Below are 21,746 nucleotides of genomic sequence, written 5' to 3' on the forward strand. Positions count from 1 at the left end.
CCTTTGCATCAATGATGCTTCCTCTACGAACCCCTTCCCGGCTGTGCTTGATATGTCGGTGGTGGATATTCCTTTGAAGGTGCCTTCCATTAAATGGGGGGAACCTGCAGTTCTATTTTCAGAAGAGGAGTTCAAGAAATCCCTATCCTCCCATCAATTCGCTTTGGTAGGAAAATGCTCCTATGGGCAACCTTCCCTTGATGAAATCATAGAGTTTCTGGTTGAAACTTTTAGGATACAAGGAGCTCTGTTGTTACTGCACAGGACCCAAGATATGTGTTTCTCAAGTTTGAAGATAAAGGGGAATACCTTATGGTTTGTCTACGAGAGGTGGTTTTTGTAAAAGATTTCTTGCTCAAATTTCTAAAATGGACGTCGGGGTTGGAGTTAGGGTGGGAACCATCAGTGGTGCTGCTATGGATTTCTTTGCCTAAGCTACCAATCAATCTATACAATGACAAGTACTTGCAATCAATTGCGCAAGTAACAGGGAGAGTTCTTAAGGTGGATTTGGCCATCGCTCATTTGACAAGAACTACGGTGGCTAGGGATTTTGTGGAGGTGGATTTGTTGAAGGAGAATCCTAGTCGAGTATGGGTTGGACTAAGGAAAGAAGGGTTTTGGCAAAAAATTGTTTATGAAAATCTTCCCAAGTATTGTATGTTTTGCTTCAAACATGGACACAATGAGGGTGATTGTAAGCTGAAACTTAAGAAAGCTTTTAAAGTAGAGAGGAAAGGCCCTAAGGTAGCGAATACTAGATTGGTTTTGGAGCCAATGGAACTCGTACTCGCTCCTAGAAGGATGCAAACGGTGAAGTAGATCTACTAGGAGGTACAAAGGGTCACTGTGACTATAGAGGAGAGGATTTTGATAGAAATTCCAAATTCGGATGAATCTCAGGCTCAATACCTTGAAATCAGTGGCTTAGATGAGAATCTCGCAGTTGGGGTGCGCAAATCCTATGCCTCAAAAGATGGCATCATTTTGAAGCCAGTTAGGCCATATCTGTTGGAGACTACCTATCCTCTTTCTTCCTAGGAGCTAGAAAGGTTGTTGAGTGTGAAGGATTTGCAAAATTCCAAACTAGATTTAGAAGAGAGGATGAAACGCTGGGGACACAACAAAACAACCAAATTTGATGAGGAGTTTCTCAAAAAAATTACTAAAAGAATGGAAGGTCCATCTTGTGCCCTCTTAGAGGATGATTCTAGTGAGGAAGTAGAGGCGAAGTGGACACATGTGGTTCGAAAGAAAAGGCCTAGAAAGAAGTACATACCGAGTGAAAATAGGCCAGTAACCAGACCACGGACATGCCAAGGTAAGTCCACCTCTAGTTGTTCTCAATGAATGGGATTTTTTGGAACATTTAAGGGATTGCTAATGATCCCTCCATTAAACAATTAAAAAAAAAACTCTGCAAGTTACATAAACTGGGCATTGTTGTTGTGGCTGAACCCATGATTGGAGATGATAGACTATCTTTAATTGCTAGGAGACTAAATATTAATGGTTTTATTGTTAATGTTAGTAGCAAAATTGTTTTGTTTTGGAATAGTGTTTTCTTTGTATAGTTGATAGAGGATTGTGATCAGATTTTAATTGTGAGAGTTGCCACTCCTTCCGGTGATGCTTTTATTATTTCTGTGGTCTATGCTAAATGTGACCATTTGGAATGAACAATGTTGTGGGAGGGAATCCAGAATTTGGCTTCTTGGGTTTTGGAACCTTGGTTAATTGTTAGTGACTTTAATGTGATCAATTGTAGAGCTGAAAAGGTTGGAGGGAGAAGTCCAGATGTTTTTGCTATGGATGATTTTGTTGACTTGATTAATGATGTTGGTTTAGTGGACATGGGTTTCTTTGGAAGCCGGTTTACTTGGTATAATAATAGGGAAGGATTGGACTGTGTTTGGGCTCGTCTAGATTGGGTTTTGGTGAATCCTAGATGGGCAAAATGTTTTCCCTTGAAACCTGTTAGGCATTTGAATCGAACTTGTTCAGTGATCCCTTGGTTTTCTTAGTTGAAGAAGAGTGGTAGATAGGTCCTAAAGCTTTTCGTTTTCAGCAGATGTGGTTATCCCATGATTCATTTTACAATGAAGTTAGGGACTGCTGAAGTGAAAGTGTTCATGCAAATTGACTTATGAATTTATTTATCAAATTACATAAGTTGCAAGGTAAATTGAAACAATGGAATTATGAGGTTTTTGGGAATATTCATCAGGTTGTTAAAGAGGCAAAGGACAGGGTGTAATGCACGGAATTGAATCATCTACAAGTGAACTCAGCCGTCAGTCTCATTGAACTTAGGGAAGAATGGAAAAAATTTCATGGGTTCATAGGCTTGAGGAAATTTTCTGGTGTCAGAAAGCTAGAGTCAAATGGCTAAAGGAAGGGGATCGAAACTCTAAATTCTTTCACCTTTCTGTGAAGATTAATAGAATGAGAAGCAAAATTTGTAGAATTAAGGACTCGATAGGAGGATGGAGTAATAAAGACAAGTGCGATGAATAATTTCTTCAATATCCTTATAGAGGAAGGAGTAGAGCGTGATGATGAACTATTGGAGGTTACTTCATGTGTGCTAAGTCAAGAGGAAAATGATGACTTAATGGTTATTCCTTCAGAGGTTGAAATTCATGATGTGGTTCTATCCATGGACGATGATAGTGCATCATGGCCAGATGGGTTTATGGGATATTTTTTTATCTCTTGTTGGGATATCATTGGCGTGGATGTGGTAAAGGTTGTACAATACTTCTTTAATGGTGGCCAACTTCAGGTGAGTTACATTTCTTCTTTTGTTACTCTCATTTCGAAATGTAAAGTTCCTGAAGGCTTTGCTCACTTTTGTCCCATAAGCTTAGGTAATTTTTGTTATAAAATTATTGCAAAGGTGGTTACTAAGAGGTTGGCAGGCATTTTACCTAGGCTGATATCATAAGAACAGGGTGCTTTTGTACAAGGAAGGAACATCATGAATAGTGTGGCCTTGGTGCAGGAACTTGTAAATGATATTGATAGGAAGGTGGCAGGTAGTAATGTAGTGTTGAAACTTTACATGGCAAAAGTTTATGATCGTCTTAATTGGTGAAAAAATGGTTAATAATTGTTGGTTTTTAGTCCTTTGGAATGGAGGACTTACAGGTTCCTTTTGTCCTTTGGAATGGCGAATTACCCGATGGGAGTTTTTGCTACTCATAGGGGCTGTCTAGTAATCACCCATAGTCTCTATGCTGATGACATGATTATTTTCACTTGGGGATCCAAGAGAGTGTTGGAGAAATTCATGGAAGTAATTTGAAGATATGAGAAGTGTTCGGGTCAGTTGGTGAAAAAGGCAAAGAGTTGCTTCTTCACTTCTGCAAGAGCCAATCACAATAGAATCTAAATTATTAGTTCATCTACAAGTTTCATTCATAGGAGGCTACGTTTCACTTACCTTGGGTAAAATGCTAAAAGCAATAGATTTTGATGATGTGGTGCAAAAAGTAGTGGCCAAAATTTCTAGTTGGAAGGGTAAAATGCTTTCAGCGGGAGGTAAGGTTGTGTTACTCCAACATGTTTTAAACAATATTCCAATCTATTTGATGTCAGTAGTGGCAATTCTGAAGCGTATTATTAGGCGACTTGAACAGCTGATGAAAAGCTTCTTGTGGGCCAAGACTGATTCGACAAATCAACATCATTGGGTGGCCTGGGAGAAAATAGTTTGACCATTCAATGAAGGGGGGCTTCAAATAAAAAGATTACATGATGTTCATAAAGCTCTTCGGCTGAAGGCTTTGTGGTAGGTACTTTTTCATAACTCCTTATGGATTGATTTCTTTAGAGCCAAGGTTTTGATACATGAGCATTTTTATACAGCTGGTTACCCTTGCTACACATCTCGGACTTGGAAAGTTAATTAGGAGCAAAGAGATGATTTGGTTCAACTTTCGAGGTGGATGGTGGATAGAGGGACAATCAGTTTTTGGTTTAACAGGTGGATCAACGGTGGCCCTTTGATTGATAAAGTAACTCAACAAGAAGGGCTAAATTTTCAGATGCTGGTTTGTGATGCCCTAGATGAAGAAGGGGTTTGGCACCTGGACTAGGTTCAAGACTTTCTAGAGGAGGATTTTCTAAATAGGATTCAGGGGTCAGGTGTTAGGCTCTCAAACCGCCAAGACAAAATTATATGGATAGCTGATTTGAAGGGAAATTTCTCCTTACATTTAACTTGGTCCTTTTACAGGGCTGATCATCAATCAGTGGACTGGTATAAGGTGGTAAGGAATGCTCTAGGGCCAACCAAGGTGAGTTTCTTCATTTGAAAAATTATGGTCAGTAAGGTGGGTGTGGAGGCGGATATCAAAGAGTTGGGAATTCCCTTGGTATCTAGATGTGTTTGTTGTTGTCATCCTTTGGAGGAGGATGCTAATCATGTATTGGTGTGTGGTTGTCTAGCTCGGAAAGTGTGGCTCTCTTTCAGTAGACTCTTAAGGTTACATTTCAGGGAAAATGAGGGTATTAAGGAACTTCTTTCTTGCTGGTTTTTAGCAACATAATATAGGAACCAATGGGCTGTTGTGGTAGGGTAGATAGTGTGCTTTGCTGTTTGGGAGATATAGGCACAAGATGGAAAACAAGTTCAGATGCTCTAAAATGGTGATTTGGGTGGTGGTGAGATGGTTACATGAGGTTTCCCCCTTGCTGAATTTGATAAATAAGGTGAACTACAACTGATAGATCTCTTTGCAAGGATTTGGGTTAAGAATCCAACTGATCAGAGAAAGGAATGTTAAAGTGGTTCACTAATGGCTGCACCGAAAGGCTACATGAAACTCAATGTTGAGGGCTTCTAGAGGTAATCCCGGCCCTTGTGGGGGAGGTGGTATTATTAGAAATGAAGGGAATGGATTTGTTTGTGCTTTCTCTAACACCTATGGCCTTGAGACTAATTTGGTTGTAGAAGCACTAGCACTGCTGGATGGTCTGCACATTGCAGTTGCTTTGGGAGTTCGTACAACCCCTTGGAAGCTTTGGTATTGGTTTATACAGGTATAGGAGATTAGAAATAGTTTGAAATTCTTTTGTGTACACATCTACAGAGAAGCTAATCAACTAGTGGATGCTCTTGCAAAGATAGGATGTTTAGCTTCATAGATAAATGTTTATGATTGCAAAGAGAATCTTCCTTCCCACGTTCAGAATTTTGTTAATGTAGATGGTCTTGGGCTTCCTTTTCTAAGAATTCATTGATTTTAGGTTTCTCGGACAATTGATGTTATATATGAGTTGGGTTTCTATTGTATATATTTCGAGGGGTAAGGCCTTTACGTCCCCCCTTTGGGGTATTTCTTGCATGCTAATAAATTTGCGGTGGCCACCCCTCCACTAGGAGTACATTTTGGGGTTAAAAAAACAATTAATTTTGCATATTATTATATTACTTTAATTTTATTAATTATATTTAAAATATAAGACATTAATTTTTATAATTATTGTTAATTTTGTAGCTAATCAATGTTATTTATCTTATAATATTAATTTTATATATTTTGTTATTACTTTGACTTTTATTAATTAGTTTTAAAATCAAGGCTTTTAATTTTGAAATTTTTATTTTTATTAATTCACCATTGATTTTTATTAATTATTTATCTTATAAATAACCAACACCATTTATATTATTATCATATTTTTCTTAAAACTATATAATTTTTTATTAGTTTAATTTTTATTAGGTAACTTTAAAATTAACACTTTTAAGTTTTTATAATAATAATTGTTATTATTATTATTATTATTATTACTACTATTATTATTTATTTTATAGATAACTAATATTATTTTGTTTTAGTCATGGTGAAATTATATTTTTTAAATTATTTATTTTGCTTAGAAAACACAAAATAAATTTTTTCGAAAAGTACGGACAGGCCCAATGCAAATTTCTTAATTCCACTGTAGACTTTTTGACATTTTGAATGTCAAAAACCCCCACTCTATACACCAATACCCGCCCGTGAATTGGCATTAATTCTGAGTTGGCACCCACCCCAACTGTACTTTGGGCCTAAAAATTCTGACCTTGAGCTGAACCATCATTCTTCCTAGTTTTATTCTTGATCAATAGTGTAGATCATCTCACTTGTTATGAGCAAGATGCATAGAATCAAAACACATAATGCGGATTGATCTACACCACACCTAGAATGCCTATGGGTGTGGTGTAGTTCAGTCTACTCATTTTGTCTATAGTAGTTAGTTTATAACAACTTTTTTGTTATGGCATGGTGAGTCCCCACAAATGTGTGGTGTGAATGAGAATATGCCACTCAATTTTTCATTCACATTATAGAGCCCCCTTACCCCCAATTATGATAGTGCCCAAAATTTGTTAACCCAAAGGGACTTATAAGTTGGAAATACCATTTACACATAATTTGCCATTATTATAATCATTACAAAAACTAGTAATTATGAATTCATAATGGACACAAACGTTACAAGAAGAAACCCTTTTTGTTTTTTTTTTTTTTTTTCTGTATCAATTAGTAGTTTTGTATCGATTTGTAGAGGTGGTAGAGGGCCCATGAGAAAGAGGCAAGCTGCATCCTGATGAGGTCCAACCTAGAAAGTTAGGAAGATTTTCAACTCAAATTGTGCAAATGGCGGAAGGATGATGATGGGAAGAAGGTTCAATTGGATGGGCTAGCGTTTGTTCACTTATATTACACGGTTCTAAGAAATCCACTGCATGGGTATTTTTATTTTAAGGGACAGGTAAAATTTTCTAAGTGTTGACCTCATCAGGATTTAAAACGTGTAGTAAATGTTTGATAACTTTAGTGCAAGAGGAATGCCTTAGATTGATTAGTAAAGTGCAAATGCCTTAGATCGATGGGCTTTAATGTAAGAAATAAGGCCACACACACATGCATCCCCTATACATCAGTTATTTTGACCGTTGGATGTCATTTCCAAGCAAAATCAACCGTTAGATCTCAAACCATGCAAGGAAGTGTAGTTTGGACCATTGGATTGTTTCAATGACATCTAAATATCAAGGAAAGATGCTACACCGAATCATCTATGTGGCCATTTCATGAAACGCCCTCCAAGCAGCAAAAGATGAGTTGCTGTTTATCTTTGCTGAGGTGGAAAGTGCCTTTATGGGTTGTTTCTTGAAATATCCATAAAATGTCCAACCAAACAGTAAAAGGGAAAAACGTTTAAAGCAGATAAACGTCTCTTTAATAAATGCCCACAGAATTAATTTGGTCCCTCAATCGAAAATATAATTTGAATTAATTTTACCTTATTCAATTTTTTCTATTAAGTCATTAATTCTTATTCTCTCTCATTAAATCTTATATTTAAATTAATCATCACTGATAAATTCTATAAATATTTGTTTTATTTCAAAATAAATTATGTCATCTCTGTTAAATACTTTTAATAATTAATATAAAATCTACAAAAAAAAATATAAAAACTAATAAATATGATAAAATAATAATTATTTTTATACACACAAAAATATAAAATATTAAAACGTTTTAAAATAATTTGCAAGGATCGAATTCGAATAGCCATGTTCATTGATCGTGGTAAGTTCAGACTCCCTTCTTCGTGCGCGTGTCCAAATTTGAACAGAGACGAACAAAAAAATAAATAATAACATTCTTTTTCTTTTTATTTTTTTTTGGGTAACAGCTTTTCAAATAATAACAGATTCTGAGATGGATATTGAATTTGGCCGTTGATTGGGTAACAGCTTTTCAAATAATAACAGATTCTAACACTTTGCCCTCTTTGTTAGTATTTAACTTAAGAAAAGGTTTTCATTTAATTGTTATGTCATTAATTGACCTCGATCTCCGTTGGAGATGCGTTTCTCATCAGGGCTCGAATCCCTGAAAATTTTAAATGAAAACTATGTTTAGAAAATAGATTTATTTAAAATAAGGGAGAATTTTTAAAATATAAAAATATTTTGATATAATATAATCAACACCATAAGTAATATATATAATATTTCACTCCCCATCCCCAGTCCCCACCAAGGCCATATACATGATGGGAATGAGAGAAATTGCCATCCTTACATAATTAATCATCAATACATTATCAATGAAGGTGAAATTGGTAGATTTTCCCTACCCATTTTCCACATTTTTAAATAATATCCTTTTGCCCATACTAATTTTGAAAGGACATTTTAGTAAATTAATATTTTCAATTAATCCAATTAAGGGTCATTTATTAAAGCACGCCCTATAATTTCATGGATTTACTAAAACCTAACTTATAGTTTGTGTTTTAGTAAAACACCCCAATAGTTTGTAATCGATTTACCTAATCGACCTTCCATTAGAAGATAATGGAAAATGATAATTTTGACCTAATGCCCATTTGAATAAATTTAACCAAAAGCAAATAAAATAAAAAAATATCATTTTGTTCTTGGTAAGACACGAGCAACCACTCTATTTGGTTCTATTTGGTCAATTTTGTTTTTTTGTACGAAAAAATGATAAGAATATTTTAAAAAAAATTATGGACATGACAAAATAAACAATTATAAAGAAAGGCTGATTAAGTAAATAAGTTATAAACTATAATACAATAAAATAAAAACTATAAAATAGGTTTAAATAAATCCGTGAAACTATAGGTGTGTTGTAATAAATAATCCTCCAACATGAGGGGCGGCAAAGTATTGAAATCTGACAGTTGAAGGGGATCTTTTGTCACAAATGAAAGTTGAAGGAGCAAAATATTACTAACTTCAAAGTACAAAGTTGTATATTTTACCCAAAAATTTTATTGTTATTATTAAAATTTAAAGGTGAACATATTTCATAGTTCATAGTTCATACTTCACTCTGAGTGCGAGTGAGAAAAGAAGAATCTGAGACTGAGCGAGTAAGAAAAAGGGCGAGCCTACTCCATTAAATTATTAATCCATTTTCGTCGTCAATGAGTGTTGGATATATCATATTCGGCTTCGACCTTCGAGAGAGTCGTTCTGACACAAATCACAACCCAACAACCCAACACTATCATATTTTCCATTTCATCCTCGGCCACAACCAGAGCCAGTTAAGTGACAGTCTTCTTCCTCTTCCCTCTCGGAAATCAATTTCTTTCTGTGTCTGTGTCTGTGTCTGTGAAAGGTCATACATACAGGTTGGAGTGAGGGGTCAGTCTCTGCTTCTTCAATGGAGCTCGTCCCTTATTCTAACCCCAGCAAGTCCAAAGCCGACTCCTCCAGTCTCCCATGGCAAGACATGTTCCGATCTGCTTCCGTCCGCAAACCCGATCCCGATCCCATCCCTCAAAAGCAGCCCCCTCCGCCGCCGGAAAACCCCCCTCCATCGTCACAATTGTCTAATGGACAAGCCGTTGGATCTTCTCAGGATTCCCTGTCTGGTGATCCTCAGGTGCGTCTCGCACTCTACATCGCCATGGCTCACGCTGGCCTGGCTTTCGCCATCTTTTTACTCTACGGCCTCTGCAAATTGCTCGAGGAATATCTTCGGCCCATTCAATGGGCGGTCCTCCTTTCCGTTCCTCTGAGAGGAATTCAAGACGCCCTCGTCGGGTTTTGGTCCGAGCCGTTGAAATTGGGGCTCACGGAGACCGTTTTAGCTGTTCCAGTGGCGGTTTTTGGGGTTTTCGTGGGTACCCTTATTGACATACGGAGTGCCTGTGTGCGCTTCGTTCTCCGCCGGAAGAAACCGGACGTTGCAAGGCAGCGGAGGCATGGGTTTTCAAGGTTGATTCGGTGGCTTGTTTCGTTTGGGGTCTTCGTGATCGCGTATGAGCAATTGGGTGCTTTTGGGTCTCTTGCGCTTCTTGGATTGGGGTTCACGTTCAGGTCTCGTAATGTTGATTCCACAATGTCTGCGGTTTCTTCCCTGAGGAGCAGCAGCTTTCGTCGGAGTAGAATTAGTGGGTTCCTGACGAGAGGGATTCTGAAAAGATTGCAAACCATTGTGGCGATTGGGTTGATTGTTGGGATGATTGTGGGCTCTCTGGTTGGCGGCATCTTCTTCTGTTATAAAGTTGGAATTGAGGGGAAGGATGCTGTGATTTCGCTGAAATCACATGTAGAGCAGAGTAATTATGCAGAGAGAATTGGCATCAAGAAATGGATGGATGAGAATGATGTTCCAGGGATGATGGATAGGTACACTGCCAAGTTCTACGAAGCCATGTCTCAACAGATTGATACTTTGGCTGTGCAGTATAATATGACCGAGTTGGTATCTGGGATTAAACACTTCGTTGTAACACCGCCGGTTGGTCCTTTGGAGTCTTCAACGGCTTTGATGAACCCATCTCCTTATACTGAAAAACTTATCACTCTTAGAAAATGTGTTAGCCAAAGGGAATGGGGTCAGATTTATTCAGAACTTGATGCTATTTTCAGAGAATTGGTGATTACCAGGGAGGATTTGTTTGAGAAGGCGAAAGGCTTTGCTATTCAAGGGATTGGCGTGTATAAACGTGTCCTTGATAGTAGTAAATCCCTTGTGGGCGGGAGTGCAAGCCTCATGTTCTCTGTTGGTCAATCTATCATCTCTGGGGCAGCAGGTCTTCTGAACTTCATCTCTCAGTCCATGGTTTTCTTTTGGGTACTATATTATCTCATCACGTCAGAGTCTGGTGGGGTTACAGAGCAAGTGATGGCCATGATTCCAGTCTCAAAACCAACCAGGATCCGATGTGTGGAAGTCCTTAATCGTGCCATTTCAGGTGTTCTTTTAGCAACAGCAGAGATAGCTTTCTTTCAGGGATGCCTAACATGGCTTTTGTTTAGGTTCTACTCCATACATTTTGTTTACATGTCAACTGTCCTTGCGTTCATTAGTTCTCTGTTGCCAATATTGCCACCTTGGCTTTCAACGATTCCAGCAGCTGTCCAATTGATAATGGAAGGAAGGTACTTATTGGCTATTAATTTGTGCACAATTCATCTTGCCCTCATGGATTATGGAACATCCGAAATACAAGAGGATATACCTGGCCATAGTGCGTACCTTACTGGCCTCAGTATCATTGGTGGAATGGCATTGTTCCCATCTGCATTAGAGGTAATTTTTATTCTTCCTATTGCTTCCTTTCCACATTTCATGATTTTTTTCTTGTAATATGTTTTCCATATGCTTCTTTGAGATAATCTTTGTTCATATAACAGAACATTCCTTTCTAAAAACTACATGGATATGGAAGCGCTTGAGTATTTCTAAAATGGCTTTTAGGATTGTAAACAGTGTCTCACGTATTGCATCAGAAATTTGCTCTTCCTAAGCAGATCAGGTAAATGGGCTGTTGCTACAGTGGACTTGGGTTCAGAAACCCCAAATTCTTCTCAGTAATAAAAGGAGGGTGTTAAGCCACCAATTAACAAAAGAAGGGGTTTTAAGCCGTTTGGTCTGCTTAGAATGCTATGCTCTTTTTACTAATAGCATAAACATAAATTAGCCTGAAAGATGCAATTTACCAAGCATTGGGACCAAACCACCATTTACATTGTCATGACATGATAGATGACATCAATCCTTGGTAAAGGTTCTATAATAAAAAAAATTGGCTTAGATTCATCATTAGTTGTGAGGGGATTTTTCTCAAGTATATACCAACCATGAATAAAAGGGGCCATTAGTTGGTGTAATGGTAAAATCTCATGCTGATAAGTGTGAGGATACAGGTTCAAGTCGGAGAGCAGAAATAAAAGAAATTGCAAAGGTTAGGACCTTATCCAGTCTACCTCTCCCAAGATATAAGATAGCTGGGACCAACATTGGGTAATGGCCTTTATGTACCAACCGTGATCGAAGCCTTTTTTGCACTATCGTTGTCAGTTTTTGTCATACAGCTGACAGTGTCTCTTACACCATCTGTGGATGAATTATGGAATGCTCAATTTGATTTTGACTTTGATAAAAAAAGTTATTGGTAGTATACTTTGATCTATTTGTCTGATTGATTTTTGGTTTTCCATCTGGTCTTCTGCAGGGAGCAATAATGGGCCCACTGATAACAACAGTTGTAATTGCTTTGAAGGATTTGTATGCAGAGTTCGTTCTAGCTGAACCAAAGGAAAGTGCTGAATAGCCATCCTGGATGAGATGGTATTGGTGCCCATTCCTAGCTTGCCTCTTTGTATTGATGTGAAGAAGATTAAGAGTTAAGACTATTGGTTTTTGTGTGAGCTGATACAGAATCAGCAGTTTCAGTCAGGGTAGTTTCTTTGTGAAGATTTTCTGGTCGCCCTTTTCTGTACCTCTCTGGTGTATTTATTCATTTTTTGTCAATTATAGTAATCTGTTTTAGATCACTCATCAGAATGTTTTTTCCCTGTTAATGATGGGTCATATCTATAGATACTCTATCTTATTGTTAATTGTAATTGATCTTGTTTTTCTTTAGATGGGAACTGTATATTTTTCCTTGAATTAATTTATGTAAGCATCTAAATGGTCTCATGTTTGGTGGAAATTGTAACAAGTGACAGCATGTTGAAATAAAGATGGTGATATTTTTGTGAGTTTGTTCCATCTTCTGCCTTATTTGATAACCTAGAAAAATCATAGATAGACCTAAAATCCAGATTTTAGTGTTGATGAGATCATTAGTAGTTAGAATGTGGTGGCTTCTTCCTATTCTAGAAGAAATGCAGCGCATCCCTCTTGATCTGCCTTTAAGAAATAATATTGAGCTTAAGGGCCTATTTGGGAGGGGTTAATTTTGGTTCAGCTGCTTTGAAGAAGCTACTGAACGAGGCTTGTCCAGTGAGAGCCGTGTAAATGGTTGTAAAATGACCAAGATTTGGCTTCCAAATTTTTTCCAAAAACTGCTTATAGGCTTTCCAGGTGGGTCCCACCTTGCAAAGCCAAAACTCACAGCATGGAAGCCCTCCCAAATGGGCACTAATTTTGGTAATTTCTGCAGGGGCTAAGTTGCTTGTATACTCAGGTCCCATTGGGAATGGGAATTCCATCCGGACTAGATGGCTTCCTCTTCTTGACGCAGCAAACCTGTATAGCATGGACTAGGACATAGAAATTAGGATCTGACACGTGTCCAGGAGTCCAAAAAGTAGGATTTATGGACATGTCTTTTATAAATATATATATATAATATATATGAATTTGGGGGAACCAGGGAACTATACATTGGCAACTGAATGACATGTTATTTCAATCAAATCTACTGCACTTACACCACCAAACAAGAAAAGAAATAGTAATGAATTAATAATACATCTCTACATTGTGTTTGGAAGCTCAATTCAAAATCAGAGTTGTGGATTTAAGAAAAGGGCAGTTATTATAACATAAATCCTGCATCCTCTCTTATATTTCCAAGTTCTAACTTCTAAGTGGTAGATTCCAGAAATGGATAGTCGGCGTAACCAATAACAGTACCAGATATGTAGAATGTTTTTCTATTATACTTGTCAAGAGGAGCATGAAGGTCAAACTTCCATGGCAAATCTGGAGGCTAAGAATAGATGACGGCCATAAGCAACAAGGTCTGCATAATTATTTGCAATGGCTTTATTGCCTTCTGCTCTATCATAGGCCCCTGCAGCAATAAAAGTACTCTTGACACCTTCTCATGGGTAGAAAACTATGGGGACTTCACACTTCTCTCCAGCAGTCTTTAACCTTGTCTCAACTCTCAATCATGTGGTGGTACAGAATCCCAAATTTGTTAAGGGCCGCAACCATGTAAAGCCCCTGGGCATCTGGGGCTGAGTCCCCTGACTTCATATGGCTGGCAAAAGGAGAGAGCCTCATCCCAACTTTATCAGCTCCTATCTCATCAACAATGACCTCAACTACTTTTAGAGGGAAGTGACAGTGGCTTTCTAGGTGCCCACCATATTGATTGTTTCTGTTATTGACTTAGTCTTTCATGAACTTGCCAAGTAGGTAACCATGAGCACCATGGATTTCAACTCCATCAGAATCTGCACTTGAGGAAGAAATATCAATTTAGTAAAGATAATATGAGGTTTGAGTTGGGACATAAATCCAGGTTATAAAAAATTGATGTCCTAGACTCCTAGTGGTGAAAGGATGTTGAAGAACTCTTCCAACTCACAAATAACAGGAATACCAGATAGCAATGTAAAAAAGCTCATGTTTCTGGGTTTCATAGATTTTTTTTAATGCCAACAAGGTTACACTTCAAAAGAAAAATAACAATCAAAATATATCAATCAGCCTAGAGATGGAGTTCACATCTGCTGTGACTGTGGTGGCAGAACTCTCTTGTGACCATGAATGAAACACAAACATGCTAGTGGCAGAAATAAATTTAGAACAATGAATTGCTTTTTTTTTTTTTTTTAATTTCCATTTTTGGGTTTGTCCATCTTTAATTGGGGGATCGCAAGGGAGTGCTGCAACCACGTTCACAGCAGATGTGCTCTCAGTTGAACCATTCTGCTGTTATCTTGGATGAGTGAACAGAACAAGACATGATGATCATACAGGAAGGCAAAAGGAGAATAAAAAGAATAGTTAAATATATGTTTTTGTTTTTTGACTTCCAACATGCAAGCACATTTTTCAAGGCGCCTAGGCGAGGCTAGGCGACCACAGCCCAGGCGCCTGGGCAAGGCTAGGCATTGGAATTTTAAAGTGTTTGTTTTATTGAGTTTTTACTTTATATATGCTTTTCTAAGTCATTTTATTGGTTTTGTGTGCTAACTAACAATCATGTACACTAACTATTAACACTATAAATCATTCAAATGAGTATAAATTTCATATAAAAAGCTAAAAATATAAAATATTATCAATAAAAAGGAGTCTAAACCAAATATATATATATATATATATATATATATATATATAATCAATTAATCAAGTTTCAGCCATGTAGTTCATCCATATAAAAAAATTCAGCCATACAATCATATATATTAATGATATAAAAAAAATTTGAATGAGAAGAAGAATTAAAGAAGAGATTAGAGAAGAATTGAAGAAGAGAAGAAGAAATGGTTCGGCAGCTTCGGCTGTTAAAAACTGAGATGATTCAAGTGTGAATCATGACTGAAATACTGATTGAGTAGGGTGGAGCCTCTACTCTGAAATGTATTATTAATTCATTTCTGAGAAGAGGAAGAAGAAAGGAAGGACTGGCAGAGCCTCTGTTTTTTCGAAAAAAAAAAGGAAAAAAAAGTCTGAAACTCTGAAATCTGAAGAAGAAGAAGAAGAAGAACTGACGTTATCAGCTTACTCGCTCGAACTAAGGTGTGATGGAGCTGGGCTGCTCGAGCTTGCAGTGTTCACCTGTTCGGTTCTCCTCCCTCTCCAGTCGAACCAAAACCCTTGTGATACAAGGATTTAGAAAAGAAAATAGAGATACTAAAATGATACAATGTATAGTTCTCTTAATACTAAAATGATACAATGTAACAGGTTTATTTTAAAAGAATACAACAACCAATGAAATATCAAACTAATAAATTAAAAAAAAATTTTTTTTTAGATGCATGTAGGCGCTCGCCTTGTATGTAGGCGCCCGCTTAAGTCTATGGGCGGGTGCCTAGTGCACAAAATATATGGCATTTGGACGAGGCGCTCTTTGAAAAGCGCCTAGTTGCCTAGGTGTCGCCTTGACAACTATGCATGCAAGGTAACAGCTAAATGTAACTTCAAGAAAACCTAAGGTAATCACATGTCAAGCAAAAAGTTGTTATAACATGACAAATTCAAATTCATAATTTAGGTATAAATCATTAATCTAGTTAAAAACCTTTTTTTTTTTGGCGGGGGGGGGGGGGGGAGGCTCATATTAAGATGTGAATGCACTTATGTAGTTATGTTACTTTTATCATCTAGTTTTCATTTATTCGAGCATCGTGAAGGTGTGTTAATATTGAAAATCTTTCATGAAAAATCAAAGATAATATGAATTTCTAATTTGGTCACCATTTCTTCACCAATATCACGAAGTTTTCTCTCATTCAAGTAAAACATTTTCTATATCTAGGTTATCCAATTTTATCAATCTTTCTTAAGCTTATGTAAAAAGTATATGGATAGATAGATATTGAGGCTTACACCTTGCCTCTCCAACACCCAACCACCTGGTCTCCACTTTCAGCCTTTTTAAGGTCTTGCTTAAAATGATTCTGTAAACTCATGAACCAGTGTTACTCTCCCTTAGTCATTGTACTATTGTTTTCGAGTCCTTGCAAAGACAATTGGAGGAGATTTTTTTAATCACTTTATGAAATAGCACTAAATAAGAAGGTGGTGGTGGCTGTTTCTTTTCAAGTCCAATGATAATATAGTCTGGACCCACAGTTGGCAAAGAAATCTGAATGACTGGGAAGCAAGTCTACTGGTGGAGTTACAATAAAAACTTCCCAATGTAAAGCTGGACAGAAGTAGGGGTGAGAGATGGGAATGGGAATGGAGAAATCAGGACAGTTTACTGTTAAATCTTTTTACAACAATATAGTACTGTCTCCTGAAATAGAGTTTCCATAGCTCAAAAGTTTGGTGTCTAAAGATTCCTTAAGTAGCTTTTTTTTTTTTTTTTGTTTGTTTGTGTGTGTGTGTGGCCTGCAATGTTGGACAAAACTCTTATAAAGGACAACCTGATGAGGAGAAGAATGAATTAGGAAGATGTTAAGTTCTTAACTGTGTGCTGTGCGAGAGGGGAATAGAATCAGTGAATCATCTGTTATAACATTGTGTGTTCTCTTACAAATTACAATGTATGGTTGAAGGTGCTTGGTCTGTTTGCATTTAAGACTTGTTTTCCAGCTACTGTTACGGATTTCTTTAAATGCTGCAACTTAAAAAGGTTGAGCAAATCAAACAAGGTTTCTTGGACTACTATTCCTGCATGTGCTCTGGATTATTTGGTTTGAAAGGGATGCAAAGGTATTTAAAAGGAAAGTAAGCTCAAAGGAGATAATTGTTAAAAGGATAATAGGACTGATACCATTGTGGTTGTCAAACCATAAACCGTTTATAGGAAGGAGGTTCAACTCCTTTTCTTTTCTTGAATATGATAATCTTTTTGTAAACAGTCAAGAATTGATGTTATAGTGAATTTTTTTATAAATTCCCTATTGTACAGCCCCTGGTTGTACAGCGGATCTTTTCTTTTGATTAATACAATAATTTACCTTTTCAAAATAAAAGGAAAAGAGTAACTACAACTAAACAACCACCATTAAAATTAAAGAGAAAAGGAAATATATAGACATTTTTTTTTTATATATTATCAAAAACATAAATAGAGAGAAACTGTTTAATCACCACTAACTTGATAATGAATATCATCAACTCAGTTAAGCTGTATCTCAAATAGCAAAACAAAGGGAAGGAATGTGAAGAATTTAGCCATATCCCAATTAAAACAAATAAATAAAGAGAAGAAAGAACCTGAGGTGTTAATCCAGTGTATTGTGGCCAGACTTGCTTCTTGGCTTTCTATCACCCCTGAGTTTTGTAATCAGAACATGTTTGTGATGCTTAGCTCAGTTAGTTTGTGGGAGCTATGATCATATCCTTTGGGGGTGAACTGGCTTGTGGTTTCCCCAATTCTTGTATGATTATCTTTTCTTCATAAATAAATTTACCTTACCTCTTTTCAAAAAAAAAAAAAAAAACAAAGAAAGAAAGAAAAAAATTAGGTTAATTACCTTTAAAAATATATCATGATTTCCAAGCTGTAGGAAATCAATACCTAGATAAAATACATGTAACTTGACAAAAAAAAAAAAAACACATCCCCATATGGTGGATACTAAGAAGTCTCTCTATACTGAAACAAACAAGAACATTATTTGATGCCACTATGCTGTAAACAAACCATTAGTAGGTAGTAAAAGGAACTAAAAAATATACAATTAAATGAATCAAAGTTCTTGCACTTGTCGATTCATGGTACATAACTAACAGATTCTTAGTTAGCAATTTTATGTGGTCTTAAGTTTCAAACTTCTAAAAGTGCTAAGCCTGTTTTTAGAAATATCAGTTTTTGTCATTATCATCATCATCATTTCTAAAGTTTCTATTGCATATACATATTCACAGTATTATTAAAAACATTAAAAGTACTAAAAACTGTTTGTCAACCAAAACTTTGGTCATATTTTAATATTTTTAATTATTCCAAAATTTTCATTTAAAATATTCCAAAATGTTTTGAAATTGGAAAAATCTTGGCCAGAATAAATATGGGAGAAGTATTCAGTTTAACCCTTCATACCCAAAAATTTAGCAAACTTTGGGTGAAAATTTAAAACCATGGTCCATGCTGCTACCAGGCTTGTTCTTTGTTGTCTGTTGGTACAGGACTAGGAGCAGCTCAATCGGTGGACCAAATATTCCTTATTATTATTGTTGTTATCATCACCACCATCAGTATCTTTATTATGATTATTAACAGGACTTTGGATTAATTCAACCCACAAAATTGGAATAAGACAGGCATGTTTTTTCTAATACTAATGAGGCAATCCACATATTAACCAGGTGATCTTATTTATTACCAAAAAAAAAGGGTAATCCTAGCCTCAATGCTCCAGGCATTCTTATAGCTATTATATTAGCCTACATGTACATTTTGAAAGATAAGCAACAGAAGCCAGGCATTGAAGGACACAATCTATTTAACAACATCATTTTATGTAATAATTCATATCCTTTGGGATTTTCTAAATAAAGGTAACAAATTTATATTGACAATCTTAATTGTGATGCCTCACTAAATTTACCATCTTTCCCAATTGTAAGATAACCAACTAATGAATTCTGTTCATATAGTGGCTAAGTGAATTGCCAACTCAGAAAAAATTATATTAAATAGGGAAAGAGAAACATAATAATGCTAAAAAAGGTAACTGCCACTTAGACTCAATTAGTTATTGGGTGCCATGCCATTTGGATAAGGCAGTTAGCATAAAAGTCCTACCATGCCTGTCTCTATCTGTGCAAACTTATTGGCACTGCCTAATAACAGTGGTTGCATGTCTAATATTATCCCGGAACTCTCCATTTTGCTGAAGGCTTCTATTGAATTCCTCTGGCATCTCAATAATAAGCTTAGTGAGGGTAGACACATTCTTCAATCCATCTGGAAGCATATTCAATTTTCTGCAACTACTGATTGTCAGGATTCTAAGTTTTGGTAGAGCTATTTCATCCACTCTCCACTCTAAGTTAGGCAAGGTTCTAAGTGTTAAGACTTCAAGTTGTTGAAACCTGCTTGCCTCAGAACAGGCCATTTTCACTCCTAGGTAAGAAGCCTCATCTAATTTTAATATCCTTAGCCTCGGCAGCCATGCCAGTGTTGCCATTGGGTCTTCATTTAATCTAGAGCCGAACAATGAAAGTTTGGTGAGCTTTGCTGGAAATTCATCGTGGTTGGGAAGCTTCTCTAATTTTCCACCAAGATAAACTTTACGAAGGTTTTCATAGCGTGAAATAACCAAATCTGAAATACCAGTGCAAACAGGAGATGCAATATCTTGTCCCTCCAACTGCAAGTTTTCCAGGTGCTCTGATATGGGCTTTGAGTTGGACAATACCTTGGCATGTGATTTGACGTCACCATAAATCCCCAATTTCCTCAAATTTGTAAACTTGCAAAGCCAATCTGCATCCAAAGCATGGCCAGGTATCATCCATAGAGTTTGGAGGTTTGTTAGAGATACCTTATTAACAGATGGTTTCCGGTACTGATATGTCTTAATTGTTTCATTTTCCAAATAACACTAGGAATGCAGAAGCATTTTGTGCTTTGAATATCCAAAGTTTGCAGGTACTTGAGTTTACCCATTGTGGATGGAATCCTTGTGAACCCGGTGTTTCTCAATGCGAAGTACCTCAAAAAGATGAGATCTCCAATTTCATCCGGAAGCTGGCATTGGGACTGTACTCCTTCAAGATTCAACACTAAGAAATCTGAAACCATAATAAATAAATTCCAGTTGTTTTCTTTCAAGATTTCCTCCTTCTTCAAAGCAAAGCAGAGCACGGTGCCTGTCAGTAGACCATTTTAGAGAAATGCATTCACAAAGACTATGATAGGGGACAAGCCTACGCATTCTAGCATCTGCATTGTATAAACCATCTTTACATACATAAAAGAAATTATCCTCCTTGGCTTTTGCAATGCAAAATTCATGCAAAAGATCATGAATGCAGCAAGTTTTCATTCTACCATCAAAGCCCCTTTTCACTGGTTGAACCAAGTTCCTAAGGATTAGATCATCCAGATAGTCTTCTGCTGCATCTTCTAGTACAAGTCTCCCACGAGGCTGTACAAATCCTTCAGCTACCAACAAATTGATCAATCTTCTTACAGGAATTTCATGGTTTTCTGGGAACAGGCCAAAATAGAGAAAGCAAGGTTTTAGGTTGGAGGGTAAATCATTGTAACTCAATTGCAATGCCTTGCCATATTGGTTTTGGGGAGCTTCTCCCATGCTTCCTAATACTCTGGACCACACAGGGTATGTTCTTTCTTTCAAAGATAAAAGACCTCCCATTACCACAATGGAAAGTGGCAAGCCACCACATTTTCCTACAATTTTTCTTCCCAAATCTTCCAAAGCTTCTAAGCCTTGGAGGAATCTACCACTTGCATTAGTTTGTCCAGGGAAAACCTTCCTGGAGAAGAGCTCCCAACTTTCTTCTTGGTTTAGGTATCTAAGCCTATGAACAGGGCTACATGGGGCTGCATGTTTGGCTACATCTATGATGCGGGTGGTAAGAATTATTCTGCTACCATTTGCACCTTTTGGAAAAACGACATTAAGATTATCCCATACTTGATTCGTCCACAGATCATCAAGAACAATTACATACCTCTTGTCTTGTAAAAATCTGAGGAGGTTCTCCTCCACATTCTCCTCCCATTCCTGTTTATTAAGTCCTACTTGCTTTCCTATATCTTGCAATATTTCTCTGGCTGGTCTAGGCTTTTGAGATACATAAACCCAAGCGCAACAAACAAAATTTTCTTTAACATCATTATAAATTTTCTTAGTGATGGTAGTCTTACCCAAACCACCCATTCCGACGACGGCGATTACGCAAGAATGAATACTCTCGTCCAGCAATCTCCCCATCAATGAGTTAATCTCATTCTCAAGTCCAACAACTTCTGGTTTATCAAACTGAGAAAAAATTTGCCTGTCATGCTCACTATTTGCCCCTTCTGCTCCTCCACTGCCAAGGTTTCCAATGCCATAAGTGTCCCTGCTCCGTTTGATATCTTCCACTCTTCTCTTGAGCTTTTCGATCTCCATGATGAACTCATGGGTAGTCGCATGATCACAGAAGATGCAGATGGACCTCCGAAGAAAGATAGCACACCCCTTCCTCCTCCTTTGATTGCGTATAATTTTGAGGAGAAATGCGTCGATGATGTCCTCCGAGTCGTGGGCGAGATCCCGCACATCTTGCACCCAGTTCTTGACTCTATAATCTCCTTCTTGCTTGGCGTCTGCATCTTTTAAGAAGGATTGCATCCGTCTGAGCTCTCTCTCGATCCATTTGACATGCTCGTGCAATCTGTACCAACGAATTGCTTCTTCGAGGACTAGATTACCAAGTATGTCGATTACTTTTCGGATTACTGCAGCGATTGCAATGTCTGCCATCTCTCCCTCCCCAGTCTTCACGATCAAAACTTGGACTAAAGTCTTACCATCTTTCACTTTGCGACAGACAAAACAAAGTACCACGAAAGGTGTT

The 21,746-nt window shown here is 37.1% G+C and overlaps 3 protein-coding genes and 1 pseudogene across 3 annotated transcripts; 1 reads left to right on the forward strand and 3 right to left on the reverse strand.

The window, feature by feature from the left end:
- Nucleotides 1-8,851: 8,851 nt before the first annotated feature.
- Nucleotides 8,852-12,560, forward strand: LOC148874844 (transmembrane protein C9orf5 protein). Its single transcript, XM_088963791.1, has 2 exons — nucleotides 8,852-11,093; nucleotides 12,019-12,560. The coding sequence occupies exons 1-2, from the start codon at nucleotides 9,216-9,218 to the stop codon at nucleotides 12,115-12,117; spliced, it is 1,977 nt and encodes a 658-aa protein (XP_088819917.1). The 5' UTR covers nucleotides 8,852-9,215; the 3' UTR covers nucleotides 12,118-12,560.
- A 618-nt stretch (nucleotides 12,561-13,178) lies between these two features.
- Nucleotides 13,179-14,152, reverse strand: LOC148874845 (putative 12-oxophytodienoate reductase 11 pseudogene; annotated as a pseudogene).
- On the reverse strand, nucleotides 13,179-21,655 carry LOC148874846 (toMV resistance protein Tm-2(2)-like). Its single transcript, XM_088963792.1, has 3 exons — nucleotides 18,958-21,655; nucleotides 17,424-17,627; nucleotides 13,179-13,978 (listed from the first exon to the last, which is right to left on the reverse strand). Exon 1 carries the CDS (start codon nucleotides 21,650-21,652, stop codon nucleotides 19,928-19,930), a length of 1,725 nt encoding a protein of 574 aa, XP_088819918.1. The 5' UTR covers nucleotides 21,653-21,655; the 3' UTR covers nucleotides 13,179-13,978; nucleotides 17,424-17,627; nucleotides 18,958-19,927.
- Nucleotides 18,983-19,669, reverse strand: LOC148874847 (disease resistance protein RPP8-like). The gene has a single exon (XM_088962920.1). The coding sequence runs from the start codon at nucleotides 19,667-19,669 to the stop codon at nucleotides 18,983-18,985; it is 687 nt and encodes a 228-aa protein (XP_088819046.1).
- Nucleotides 21,656-21,746: the final 91 nt, after the last annotated feature.

Source organism: Nelumbo lutea, chromosome 1, assembly GCF_056320005.1.
Source record: "Nelumbo lutea isolate HS-2025 chromosome 1, American lotus-T2T, whole genome shotgun sequence".
Lineage (NCBI taxonomy): Eukaryota > Viridiplantae > Streptophyta > Magnoliopsida > Proteales > Nelumbonaceae > Nelumbo > Nelumbo lutea.

What these genes read in the sequence shown, in the direction of transcription:
- LOC148874844 (XM_088963791.1), top strand. Translation starts at nt 9,216, where the DNA reads ATGGAGCTCGTCCCTTATTCTAACCCCAGCAAGTCCAAAGCCGACTCC. An exon ending in TGTTCCCATCTGCATTAGAG is followed by an intron (nt 11,094 to 12,018) that starts GTAATTTTTATT and finishes GGTCTTCTGCAG; the next exon opens with GGAGCAATAATGGGCCCACT.
- LOC148874847 (XM_088962920.1), bottom strand. Translation starts at nt 19,669, where the DNA reads ATGATACCTGGCCATGCTTTGGATGCAGATTGGCTTTGCAAGTTTACA.
- LOC148874846 (XM_088963792.1), bottom strand. Translation starts at nt 21,652, where the DNA reads ATGGCAGACATTGCAATCGCTGCAGTAATCCGAAAAGTAATCGACATA.